At 39.8% G+C, this 14,511-nt stretch overlaps 1 protein-coding gene across 3 annotated transcripts in view; it reads left to right on the plus strand.

Annotated features, from left to right (window-relative positions):
• The window catches only part of LOC119853343 (WD repeat containing planar cell polarity effector), a 256,988-nt gene extending 242,795 nt beyond the window's left edge, over positions 1 to 14,193 (plus strand). For 2 of the 3 annotated variants that reach the window (XM_038396310.2, XM_043512043.1), the window contains 3 exons: positions 6,080 to 6,177; positions 7,538 to 7,575; positions 13,088 to 14,093. In XM_038396310.2, the coding sequence (XP_038252238.1) occupies positions 6,080 to 6,177; positions 7,538 to 7,575; positions 13,088 to 13,144 (193 nt within the window). In that variant the 3' untranslated portion in view covers positions 13,145 to 14,093. Of the gene's footprint in view, positions 1 to 6,079; positions 6,178 to 7,537; positions 7,576 to 13,087 lie in introns of all 3 variants that reach the window. The other variant, XM_043512042.1, reaches the window with a different exon arrangement.
• Positions 14,194 to 14,511: the final 318 nt, after the last annotated feature.

Raw genomic sequence — 14,511 nt, forward strand, 5'->3', positions numbered from 1 at the left:
TATTCCCCACCCCACCCCACCCCCCGTTCCTCAGACGTTCTTGTCACCTGCTGGAAATGGCCCACCTTGATTATCACTACAACAGGTTTTTTCCCCCCTGCTCTCCTGCTGGTAATAGCTCACCTTAAGTGATCACTCTGGTTACAGTGTGTATGGTAACACCATTGTTTCATGTTCTCTATGTATATAAATCTCCCCACTGTATTTTCCACTGAATTCATCCGATGAAGTGATCTATAGCTCATGAAAGCTTATGCTCAAATAAATGTGTTGGTCTCTAAGGTGCCACAAGTACTCCTTTTCTTTTTGTGAATACAGACTAACACAGCTGCTACTCTGACAACTGAGAATGTCAAACTCAGGACTCACTGCTGAGAAATAGGGCAGATACCCCTCAAGACTGGTAGCTAATCTTTCATAAGATATACCAAACTGGCAACAAAAGTAAACTTCTGTTTCACCACACTGGCTGACAAGAAGTCATAAAAGCAGTTTCCCTGGGCATTCCAATCCTTGTATTACCACCGAAAACATTGGATTTAAAGGTGAGTGGTTCTTTACAACCAGTCTCCTTAAGTAAAAGGTTCTTCAGATCTCAAAGGACCAGCCACACATCCAAGTCAATATATAACTTAGATTTTACCCAAAAATCACATTGATGCCAATCCTTTAGAATCTAAAATCTAAAGGTTTAATCATAGAAAGAGAGAGAGTTAAAATTGGTTAAAGGAATCAAATACATACAGTAATTGCAAAGTTCTTGGTTCAGGTTTGTAGCAGTGATGCAATAAACTGCTGGCTTGATAAGTCTCTGGTTGCTTCCAAATTATTGGAAGGACCTCAGTGTCCATTGGTTAAAATGCTCCCATTTGTATAAGTCCAGAAGCTTGGGCAAGAAAGAGGCTGAAGCAGGATAGAGGCAAAATGGAGGAGTTTCCAGGGCCTTTTATCTCTTCTACCATGTGGAAGGACGCCCACTGTTTCAAAACAAAACCCTCAACACAGCTAGTGGAGAATCACAGGTGACCAGATAGTGTTTGGAGTCACATGGGCAAGTCACATGTTCATGCCCCATTGCAGGAAGCCATTACCTATATTCCAGACAGCATGTTTATAGGACAGTCCACTCAGTGTAGATGGGCATCTCCCATGGTCCATTGTGAGTTAAGAGTCCTTTAATGGGCCACTCAATTAGAATAGTCCCTCCAAGATGTGCTGGCTAACTACCGTGTGGGTGTTACCCCAGGAGCAAACATTTGAAATCTAAGTAGAGAGCCAATATTCATAACTTCAAATACAAAAATGATACATGCATACAAATAGCATAATCCTAAATCAGCAAATCATAACCTTTTCATAGACATCTTACATGCCACATTTTGTACAAGATTTGTTACAAATATATAACAGTGGTTGCAACAATGATCTATATGGTCATATTTTAACCAGATAACATCACAGAGGTGAGAAGAATACGATAAGTATATATGTCCAAACAACATTATACACAACATACTATAACTTCATAAATAATCAGACATAGTACTCTGTAGTATTTGTATACTTGAAGTTTGTTGTTATAAACCAAGCTTTTTTGAAGGCTACTGAGAAGATTCATAGATACTAAGGTCAGAAGGGACCATTCTGATCATCTAGTCCGACCTCCTGCACAACGCAGGCCACAGAATCTCACCCACCCACTCCTACGAAAAACTTCACCTATATCTGAGCTATTGAAGTCCTCAAATCATGGTTTAAAGACTTCAAGGAGCAGAGAAGCCTCCCTCAAGTCACCCATGCCCCATGATACAGAGGAAGGCGAAAAACCTCCAGGGCCTCTCCAATCTGCCCTGGAGGAAAATTCCTTCCCGACCCCAAATATGGCGATCAGCTAAACCCTGAGCATATGGGCAAGATTCACCAGCCAGATACTACAGAAAATTCTTTCCTGGGTAACTCAGATCCCATCCATCTAATATCCCATCTCAGGGGATTAGGCCTATTTACCCTGAATATTTAAAGATCAATTACTTACCAAAATCCCATTATCCCATCATACCATCTCCTCCATAAACTTATCGAGTAGAATCTTAAAACCAGAGCGATCTTTTGCCCCCACTGCTTCCCTTGGAAGGCTATTCCAAATCTTCACTCCTATCATGGTTAGAAACCTTCGTCTGATTTCAAGTCTAAACTTCCTGGTGGCCAGTTTATACCCATTTGTTCTTGTGTCCACATTGGTGCTGAGCTTAAATAATTCCTCTCCCTCTCCTGTATTTATCCCTCTGATATATTTATAGAGAGCAATCATATCTCCCCTCAACCTTCTTTTAGTTAGGCTAAACAAGCCAAGCTCCTTAAGTCTCCTTTCATAAGACAAGTTTTCCATTCCTCGGATCATCCTAGTAGCCCTTCTCTGTACCTGCTCCAGTTTGAATTCATCCTTTTTAAACATGGGAGACCAGAACTGCACACAGTATTCTAGGTGAGGTGTCACCAGTGCCTTGTATAATGGTACTAAAACCTCCTTATCCCTACTGGAAATGCCTCTCCTGATGCATCCCAAAACCGCATTAGCTTTTTTCACAGCCATATCACACTGGCAGCTCATAGTCATCCTATGATCAACCAATACTCCAAGGTCCTTCTCCTCTTCCATTACTTCTAATTGATGCATCCCCAACTTATAACTAAAATTCTTGTTATTAATCCCTAAATGCATAACCTTACACTTCTCACTATTAAATTTCATCCTATTACTATTACTCCAGTTTACAAGGTCATCCAGATCCTCCTGTATAATATCCCGATCCTTCTCTGAATTGGCAATACCTCCCAGCTTTGTATCATCTGCAAACTTTATTAGCACACTCCCACTTTTTGTGCCAAGGTCAGTAATAAAAAGATTAAATAAGATTGGTCCCAAAACCGATCCCTGAGGAACTCCACTGGTAACCTCCCTCCAACCTGACAGTTCGCCTTTCAGTAGGACCCGTTGCAGTCTCCCCTTTAACCAATTCCTTATCCACCTTTTGATGTTCATATTGATCCCCATCTTCTCCAATTTAACTAATAATTCCCCATGTGGCATGGTATCAAATGCCTTACTGAAATCTAGGTAAATCAGATCCACTGCATTTCCTTTATCTAAAAAATCTGTTACTTTTTCAAAAAAGGAGATCAGGTTGGTTTGGCACAATCTACCTTTTGTAAAACCATGTTGTATTTTGTCCCATTTACCATTGGCTTCAATGTCCTTAACTAATTTCTCCTTCAAAACTTTTTCCAGGACCTTGCATACTACAGATGTCAAACTAACTGGCCTGTAGTTACCCGGATCACTTTTTTTCCTTTCTTAAAAATAGGAACTATATTAGCAATTCTCCAATCATTCGGTACTACTCCTGAGTTTACAGATTCATTAAAAATTCTTGCTAATGGGCTTGCAATTTCAGGTGCCAGTGCCTTTAATATTCTTGAATTAAGATTATCTGGGCCCCCCGATTTAGTCCCATTAAGCTGTTTCAGTTTAAGATGCAGCATTGTGTACTAGATTGATCATGAGACTGGAAACCAGGAACTCCTGAGTTCTAATCCTGCCTTATTCAAAGAATGAGGCCTATAGTGACATTCAAAACTCCACTGAAGTCAATGGGAGTTTCTGATGCACCAAAAATGCTGGATAGGATGAATATATATGTGATCTTGGACAACTCAATTTTTGTGTCTGTAAAATTGAGATAATAATAGTCATTGACTTCAAGAAATGTTGGTGGATAATTAATGTGTGCAAAGCTCTTTGAAGATATACAATCAGCTATTAGTACTAGTGATTTATTTGTTGCATAGCAAATACACTTATTATGCCGTTATGTTATTTTGATTGTAATCAAAGTGCCTCTAGATTAAATTAGCTTGATTGTTAAAGAAATTTTTTTGAAAAAAAAAAACAAAAAACTTGGCTTTGTCATATAAGTTATACATGTAATTAATGGAAAGCATCTGGGTTTGCAAAACAAGGACAATAGCAAAGTGTCTGGCAACAGCTTCCCTACAAACATTTTATAATGTATAGTTTGGGAATGCTGAGCCAAAACAAACTGTCATTGCCGACAGAAAAACCTGACAATTACTTTATGTTGATCCAACTTGGCCGAGCCCAGACTGACCTTGTTCACTCATCTCAGTGTCTTCTAATTCATATTAACATGGCATTGAAAAGGGAACATGTGGCATATGTGCAAAAGACCCATTTTCTGTATCTTTCGACTGAGGTAAATGTAGTACATTGAGTACTGCTAGTGCACTGAGCTCTTAGGTAGATTTATATGTATTAGAACTGGTTAAGTTCCTTTTATCCCCACTGGGATTTTCATATTTTGTTGACCATAAAACTAGCAGCTCAGTAGAAGCAACATCTTATAAGCCTTTGGAGATAGATAGATAGATAAAATCCTCCCAGTACTGGCTGATTTTAAAGACACATCCAAAGAGGATGGACAGTTTTAAGCTCTTTTAAAACATAAAAATAGAAGATTTACTGCAATTTGGCAGCCAAAAAAGCAATTTACAGGTCTCCACAGAACCCATGGCTATGTGTAAGAAAGCTGACCAAGATATTATGGAAAAGATAATGGGGTCAGAGAGCAAAAGAATCTCTCCATTTTGTAACCAGCCTAATCTAGTCTCCAATGAAGTTTCTTAGTTTCTTTTGCTGAGCCAATAAAGCTTAGTGTGATGTAGCAGTTGCATTATTGTGGCTTTAATATGGCTTGGGGAAAGCTGATGAGGAGCAGTTTTGCTTTAAGTTGCTTTGTGGATTCACAGCTGCTTGCATAACCTTCACTGTACTGAGAGTAGAAAAACAAAGACATAGTGAAAGTCTGAGCTCTTTAATTATTTACATTGTTGTCAGTAATAAAGGGCTTTTTATGTCTCGAATCTATTATTTGTATTATCAAAGCCAAATGAGATTATGCACTGTAGCTGTTAATAAATTAGTGTGCAACATGAAAGCAGTCACATTTTCAGTCTCACAACTTACTCCTATCCAAAATTTAAAAAAGCACTTGCTTATCTACTCAGACTTAAAAAAAAAAAAAAAAGCCATGCGGTGTCATTGTACCTTTGCAAATGGTACTGCAATAGAGTAGATGTTACCATATCCAAAGAGAAACTAGTTGGAGGGAAATCCACCAGAATGAAGAAGCGACAGAAACCCACTGGTCCTGCTTAAGAATTTTTCCAATTTTTATATTCATCTCCTCACTTCCTGTAGGCAAAACTCCTATGGATTTCACTGGGTGTTTTGCCAGTGTGAGGACTGCAGGATCAGATCCCACTAAGCATGCTGATCCCAAACAAGTTAATGTAGCTACTAAAATCTAACAGCCTGATTCCACTGCTTGGGGAAGCAGATTGCCTATGTATGCTGTTGAACAACAGAAGATTGAGGATGAATGAACAACAGGAGGATGAAGGAAGAACTTAAGACTACCAAAACAAAATGAATAACTTATACATACATGCCACAAAATCATGCTGGTGGTTTTTTCTTTGAGGAGAAGGAGCAGCACAGAGTAAAAGATCACAACTTATCTTAGTGGTGTAGAATTTTTTGGTTTGGGGGCTTTAAGTGTGAGAATAATTAGATGATGGAGTTCTGGACATCACATCCTGCTTTCTTGGCATCCTGGTATCTGACTGACTGCTGTTCCTTAGAAGTATTTCAATGTGGAACATTCCTCTTGTCTGTTAGAACAATCTGAAGATCTGTTGGGGGCAACCTATTTAACAAAACCCTTAATTGCTTGAAAGACAAGAACCTTACATCACATCTTTGACTGACAGCACAGCTATAGAACGATTGCACAGGCAAGAGAGTTTTCATAGTGAAATTCAGTCAACAAACAGTAGCATCTGATTAAAAAAAAAAAGAGCTAGAGTTTGAAAATAGTGAATTACAGACTGCCATGCACTTTTAAAGAGGTAAACAAACAAAATGGCTTTACTGTCTATTATATGACCCTCTGCCCCACCACCACTTTTTTCTTTCTTTTTTTTTTTCTTTTTTTTAAAGTTCTACTACACGTAGACACGTAGACAGGGAGAGTGCACTTGGAATGGATAACAGTGCTGCTCCTGTAATGGATAAACCCTTGTCCTGGAATCCAGCAGGTAAGAATTAACAAGTTACTGTCAAATAGGCACAATGAAAAAGTTGTACGTAGTGTAAATTGATATCCAGGAAGAATTTGAGTTCAGAAAGAAGAAGTAAACTAGTGCTAAAAATTCCTTGCTGCTGAACTGTGTGACAGCAGAACAAGGAGGCAGCAGGATCTGGCCGTGAAAGCACAGACTACGAAGCAGGGAACTTGGGCTCTATTCCTGAAGCTACCACTGACTCTTGCGATCTTAGGCAAATCACTTAACCTCTGTGACTCAGTTTCCCCATCATTGTAAAACTATTTATTGCTCATAGATGAAAGGTGCTACGTATGTGCAAAGGATTACTATTGTTATTAGCAGCATTGGTTTATGTTTTAGTATACAAGAGCCAGATCCTCAACAGGTGTAAACCTGTGTAGCTCCATTGAAGTGAATAGTTTGTAAAACAACAAGCAACGTGACTTCGGCAAGGATGTTTCTAGAGTGAATAGATAAGGTCATTTTGTTTCTCAAGTATTTTAAACATTTGTCAAATACATATAAATAATATATAAAATAAACACACACACACATATATGTTGTGTATATATTACTATATAATACACACACACACACACACACACACACACTAAAGAACAATGGCAGAATATTTCAATGGGGGGAAGCCATGGCAGGAGGGCCTGTATTACCTAGGGCAGGTTTGCACTTCAAATGCAGCAGCAGCATCACTGTAGCTCTTCAGCGAAGATGCTACTTTGCCACCAGGAGCGCTTTGTAGTTCATCCACATCCACAAATGGCCATAGCTATGGCGATGGGAGACCTTCTCCTGTTGACATAGCACTGTCTGTCCCTGGGGTTAGGTTGCTGTAACTGGGTCACTCAGGGGTGTGGGGTTTTCACACCCCTGAGCAATGTAGTTACACCAACGTAGGTTTATAGTGTAGGCCTGGCCCTAATCACCAAGCCAGGTGTACTGATGTACGTAAGGATATTTGTAAAATGGGTGAAGTAAAGATATTCACCCTTTGCCATGTTCAGGTATCACATTGTCAAAGAGGTCAACATGTAAGGGTTGTACTAACAGAACTGCCTTTAGCATATCCTACACCCACTCGTTTACAGATGGTCACGCATGTCTTATACCTGTCACTGACCTCAGATCTGCCACGCTGTCTTCTTCAAAATGCATTTTGCTATGGTTTGGCAGGGCTTGGGGAGTAAGGGGGAGAGGGTCACACATACACATCTATGTAATATGTTAAATGCTTTAATTCATCCATCATGTGGTAGGATACAGTTATTTTATATCCTATCAAGAGGCTGAAAAGTTAACTGCCACATATTAACCTTGCTTGTTTGTTTTCCAGCGAGTTCAGGGAATTTTGGGGACATTCACACAGAACAGGTAACACTTTTTTTTTTCCCCCCATTCTACTCTTTTTCGCACCTTGGTATAGACTACATCTTTCATCCAAATGCAGTACTCCGGTCAGTGGAAGTCCCACATCCAGAGGGCTTGTAAAATGGAGCCAGACCTTAATTGTTTGAATCCAGCCTAAATCACCAGTGATCAAAATCTGTTGATGTCTGATATTGATTTGGTGAAGAAATGGGTAATTAGTCTCAGCCCACATCCATCTCACAGAAGCAGCCACCACATTTCCAACTAATTGGCACCCTTGCCTGCAGTTTCAGCAGCGAGACCAAGAGTTAAAGAGGCACAAAGACTTAAATTGCCCTTCACCTCCTAGAATGTATTTTCTGTCCTGGGGTGATGCAATGTGGGTGGGGTGATCTGCATTGTGGCTGCTGTCAGTGCTGTAGTAGATCTCTGGATATGTAGAACTTGCCAGTCTCCAGAGCTGTCAGTCCAGGCTCTTTGAGGAGAAATACATTCACCTTGTTTTTGTTCAGCGGCGTGGCAGTAACCACTGTCATTCAGGTCACAAACTAGTTTCCATTCTAGCCCGTTTACAGTTGCTTATAACTGTCTGAAACTCACCTTTGGGGGGGGTGTGGAAATTTTCAATGTTTGGCCTATGTACAAAAAGGTGATTTTTAAAAAACTGAGCAAAACCTGTCTGGCCTCCATCTGCCCCCCCCCCCCACCAAGAACAGTGTGAAAATACACTTCTGTCCCATCATAAAAACAACCTGTGCCAAGTAGAACTCCTCTCCAGGAACAACTCTGTCAGCACAGGATCTGCACACAGCAACATGCTCCAGCCACACCCTCTCCAGTCCCCTCATGCTCCAGTGCACCCTTTCGTGATGGGGGAGGGAGGGCGGGGCAGTCCCAGATAGCACAGAATTGACTGTGGTAACTTCCCCCCCCCCCCCCCAAGAGATTTCCCCTGCTCAGAAGGACTCTCCAGCTGCCTTTTTAAGCCAACCCTGCCTCTCTATGCTGGCCAGAAGTGCACAGTATAGGGGAATTGTGAACATTTGCTGACGTACATAGGGTACCTATGTTTACTGCTAAGTTCTCTTCATAGTTAACAGCCTCCTTTCCTGAAATGTACCTTACAAAAATCTGTTCTCTGCATGTGTAGCTATGTTAGCTAGTTTCCTCTCCCCAGAACACCTAAGGAGCGATGTGCCACTGGCTGAAAAGAACAAGCATAGTACATGGTGCTTCCAAAATTACTCAGATTCCCTAGAGATAAGGGAAGTTACTGTATTAACTAGTCTGGGTCATTAAAGATATGCTAGACTCCAATGACAAATTACCATACCTGGGGCGGGGGGAGGAGAGAGAACAAGATATACATATGTCTAAGGTTGGAGAAACATTTTCTGATCTTTAATTACATGATCTCATTTGAGTGTGAAGACTATCGTAATGTGCAGGGACCTGGGAGCAGATAAAGTGTAGTTCTGCTCTGAAAAGTGACTGTTAAATCAGTGGGACTTTGTGTCCATTGTCTCTCCATGACTCCAAATCAAATGTGTGCCATCTACAAGTCAAAATAGGAGTTGTTTTTGCCCCCCGACTGTCACCCTTGCAAACTCTGGCTGGGATCCGACGGTCAGGCTGAGTTCTGTTCTTCTTGTGTATAGTCACATTCAATAAAGATTTTGCAAGGTAAACTCTGCCTTAGATGATAATGTGTTCACGTGTTGCACAGATGTTGTTGAGGGTAATTCCACTGATTTCAGTGAGTATGCACTGCTCTATCTGATCGCTACAAGCTGGGTTTGTACAGCACCTAGCACCATGGAGTCCTAGTCCGAGACTAAGGCTCCCAGCTGCTACAGTCATTCAAATAATAAAACTTGGTAGACAATTCTGTTTCATACGCAGGGGAAAAGAGAATTTTGCTTCATCTCCCAGAGCGGGGTTGGCGCTTGCAAGGAGGAAAATGCAGTAACAATGTATCTTTGTCACTGAATTGAGCAATTATGACAATGACACTAGTTACACAAGGAAGCAAGATGGAGCCATTTTAACGTTGTCACTTCTCAGAGTGGAACCACACTTCAACACCATACAAGCAACATTAACTTGGACATTTCCTGAATTTTTAGTGCTAACTTAGGTAACTTGTACAGCCGTTAATGTATTGTTATAGAATATCACATGCAGGTTCATCCTTTGCATGATACACTGCGTGCTGAATGTTCTGTACAAGTTCAAAATCAAGAGGGTGTTCTTCTCCATCATTCTGGGGTTTTTTAAATGGTTTTTCTCTATACAGATATATTGGATGTTCTCATAAGATCTTGGAGAAGGAAATTGTTTCCCTTTTGTCCAGCTAATTGGACTGAATGTTGTTTTATTGAAAAATCATGGAACAAGCCTGGTAGAGTAGCCTGTTGAATTCAATATCAATATTTCCAAAGCTCTAGGGAACAAGGCTTATGCTTTAGGGAGATGTTGAATCTCCAACTAAGAGATCATTAAAATGCATGGACTCAGAGGGCTAAAACCTGGGACTTGTCACCCAGCCCAAGTTGGGGCTGTACTCTGGATATTTCCAGTGGTGAACCAGAGGACCCCTCCCACCTACAGCCACAGAGTGTCTGTGAAGCCCAATGGCTGAATTATCCCTCCAATGCACCAGTGCATGCCCACCTTTACTCTGCTGTTCCTCTAGCCTGGCTTTGCTTCCTGTCCATTGCTTCTGAAGGGCCCCTCACAGTGCTGGGCTCTGTGCCACAAAAGGGGTGCACACCCAGAGCCCAGCCATTTCTTGCACAGTGGAACTGCCCTGGGTCTGCTGCTAGGGAGGCCTCTGTAGCCATGACATTGAGGATTTGATTTGCCCTATAGGGCAGACTATGCCAAAGAGCGGGGAGTCAGAAGTGGCCTATTCCCTAGGTGAGTGGAGACCCCGGGGCATTGCTGAGACTATATCCACAGCATCATGTAAACAATCTCCTGCACGTACATCACTACCTGTGTATTCTTTGCTCACTGTGAATCCTCCCTGAAACTGCAGGAAATTGTTCCCATTCACCTGCCAGGTCCAGAAAAATCACTGTCACATAGCCAGATATTTGACCAAGAAAGGCTTTGCTATTTGAAGACAATTAGTTATTTTCTAGAAGAAATGGTTAACTGTGCTCTCATCACTGGCCACTGTAAGTCCAACTGATCTAGTGATTAGAGGTAGAGATGGGGCTGAGTGTGGAAAGTCAGATCCAAACATCTCTGATGTTAGAAACCTGGCATTCAGGTTCAGCTGAGTCAGGGACTGGAAGTCATGAGATTCAAGTTCTGTTCCCAATTCTATTCTACCTGGGTGATCTTGAGAAAGCTCCACATTTTCAGAGTCTCCTCTCATTTAATGACAGGTTTCAGAGTAGCAGCCGTGTTAGTCTGTATTCGCAAAAAGAAAAGGAGTACTTGTGGCACCTTAGAGACTAACAAATTTGTTAGTCTCTAAGGTGCCACAAGTACTCCTTTTCTTTTTTCCTCTCATTTAAGGTGCCTTAATTTTTGGATGCCTAACTTGATACAAGTAGGTCTCCAGAGATGCTGATCATCTCCATCTAGAAAATCAGGCTCCAGATGTCTCAAATTGCACACGTTTGAAAATGCAGGCCTTGGCCTCTTTGTGGTTCAGTATCTTGATCTGAAACTGGGATGATAATGCTTACTGATATTTTGTACAGTTCTTGGAGAGCCTGGCACCAAGTGTGTGCAAAGTTGATTATTTTATCATAGATTAATTAACAAAATGACCACCACACCCACAGGAGAGAATTCCCATGCTACCCTCATAGCAGAAGACAAGATGGCTGTCAATCGTAGAAGGAGGATTTAGGAGTGAAAAAGGAGTGAAGCAATATGGTTACCATAAAGATGTAGACAATGTCTAGTGTTGAAACAGACAAAAATCCCAGGATTTGAGCAGGTGTTACATTCCTGCACCTAGAAACAGAGTGATGTTAATAATTATCCAGGAGTTTGAAATGTTTTTATGGGAACTAGAGTTGAGATGTCCAATATCAATGAAGCAAATGAAAGTTCTAAGAGTCTTACAACCCTTAAGAAGACAGAATCTTACCATTCGCGAACTTTGCTGCAAGATCTGTCTTTGAGAGTTGTGGTAGAGACTATGCATGAAGTTCAGCAGAAAGATGACTTGTTTCAGCATTATGTAACCTTACGTATGTGGTAGAGAAGTGCTTAGTTATATATAGAGGAATGGGGAAACACATTTCTCTAAAAAGAAAAGGAGTACTTGTGGCACCTTAGAGACTAACAAATTTCTTATGCTCTAATAAATTTGTTAGTCTCTAAGGTGCAACAAGTACTCCTTTTCTTTTTGCGAATACAGACTAACACGGCTGCTACTCTGAAACCTTACATTTCTCTATAACAACTGTTGGTATTTATATGGTGCATGGAGCTTTATCCAGTAAAGGCCAAGTGCCTCCTTACAAACGTGCTCTCCAACTTTTTCCTCATCCACCAAGCAGCAAAAATGCCAAAGAGGTTGGAACTAAAATGCAGTATTTACATCAAGACAAAATTCTAGCTGTCAAAATACTTTTTACCCTAAGTTCACAGCAGTAATATATGCACTGTGCACTGAAGCATTGTTTAAGAAGGTTATGCGTATCTCTGTGGTAGAATATATATACCATAAGATGGAGCTGCTGCTCTGGTAAATGCTCCTTAAAAGAGGGTTTTTTTTCCCCTCACTTGAAATGAAAGAGTGAAAGTCACATGAATCCCACTGAACTTGCCAGCACACACATAATCCTGCAGCAGCCTTAACTTACATACCTTTCTTGTTGCCAGTTTTCCACCTTTTTTTTTCCCAATTCAAATTAATGTTTTTTGTAAACTACAGTAGGGCACATACACCCGCTTCCCTTTGATTTCAGCTCCACACCTAGTTTTCTTTGCATCATGAAGAGGTTTCTGCTCATATGTAATCGTAAGGGAAGCAGTGATTCACTAGAGCATAACGCTTTCCTTAGCAAAGTTTTCATACTTTTTGTAGGATGCCAACAACATGTAGCATTCTAGGCACATACTGTTTTCATTAATTGTCATGTCGCTTACAAAAATAACGGGCGAGGTCTCAGTTATGCACATGCATTTGTTGCACATACATTAGGGAGGCCCCAATTTATATGCACTTAAATCAAGTATTTGCAGGCTTGCTTTAAGATTACAAAATTGCATCCCTGTCTTTATAAATCTGGCTCCAGTAATACTGGCATTAATACAATTTTAGAACATTTGTTATACAATTTAAATAAAGATAAACAAAATAAGGTTTAGCTTTTGCAAATAATCGTCCATATAGAGGTTAATTGGAGTCAATATTTAGATAGATTTGTGTTTCTTTGTATTTGTTTTGGAGTTTCTTAAATATAAAAAAGGTACATTTTTTAATCTATCATTGCATTTAATTTCTGTACGCTAAAGTGAGTAATTGTATGTTGTTGTTCCCCAGCCCCAGGACACTGGAGGAAGTGGATCTCTCAAAGTGGTACACTTTGGTCTAGTATAGTCAAGAATATGAATACTTCCCCTTCAAAAGAAAAAATACTTGAGGCCTGATTCAACTCCCACTGAAATACATCAGTCTTTTATTTGGCTTCAGTTGCCTTTGGATCAGGCCCTTCAAGAGAAAATTCAGTTAAACGTTTCAGCGATGTTCTGCTTAAAACACTGAATTATTGATTTATAGGCACCTATCTCTGCAGAAACTGACCCACAGTTATTTGTGAAGAGCACTATTGTGAAATTTTCATCATGACATCCGATGACATACAAAATCTAATAATCATGGATACCTGTATTACTGTACAAATGGTAATGCTTAAAGATTGGGGGTTTTTTTCCATTAAACAAATCCATAAACCTCAGAGCAAATTCTCTGTAATTCTCCGTGCATTATATATTTTAACAATCTTCACTTGGATGCAGATTTGAATTTCCACTTAAGGCTCTGAAAACCATTCTACCGAGATACTAGCAGATAAAACCTTCACTCAGGATACCTCTGTGAAAGAGCAGCCTTTCACAGTCAGCAGCATTTTTCTAAGAATGTTCTCAATTTTCGTATCTACATATATCATCTTAGTTGAATAACCATTATTTTGCCTTTAAAAAAAGCCATGGATTTTAAACATCATTCCTTTGGAATCCAGATTTTAATCTTGCTCTTCTAGCCATTAACAGAAAATGCTACAGAGAAGACAACTTAACCTGTTTCATTACTATACTTGTTCCAGAACTATTAAAAGAGAAAAAGAATTTTATGATGTTTCTTCCTTCCTACCATTTGATCCAGTATATCATGTATGTACACATGTATTGTACTTTACTGTATATACACATATAGATTAAGCTTTAACTTTTGGACCAGTCAGTTATGTAAAACTGAAATCTACTTGAATTTGCTTTTTGGTTAATGTCTTGAAATGGTACTTTTGCTAAATAAATGGATTAAAAATAAAAAAAACTTTTTACAAAAAAAAATGTTTAGAAATACTGTGTTGAGAAAATCTGTTTATTTAAAATGTATCGATTTATTGTTCATTGGCCCAGCCATTTCCCCCGCCCCCAAGAGTCAAAAGGCTGCTGAAATCTAACATATACTAAGTGGATGGTGGGTTTGGTAGTAATAAAAAATCCAACACATTTTAGCAGTTTGTTTGTACCAGGCATATATGAATATGCTATTACAACATACTGAAAAGCTTATGTCCTGAGTGAACAAAACTGTTAAGTGCATAAAATTCTACATATTCAATGGGGAAAATATTAATAAAGTGAGAACTGTGAAACAAACAGCAGCTTACTATAGCATTTCACCACAAACAGCTGTATATATAATGGATGGTTATGCTATGCATCCTTACAGTAATTTGA

The sequence above is a fragment of the Dermochelys coriacea genome, chromosome 3 (assembly GCF_009764565.3).
Source record: "Dermochelys coriacea isolate rDerCor1 chromosome 3, rDerCor1.pri.v4, whole genome shotgun sequence".
Classification (NCBI taxonomy): Eukaryota; Metazoa; Chordata; order Testudines; family Dermochelyidae; genus Dermochelys; species Dermochelys coriacea.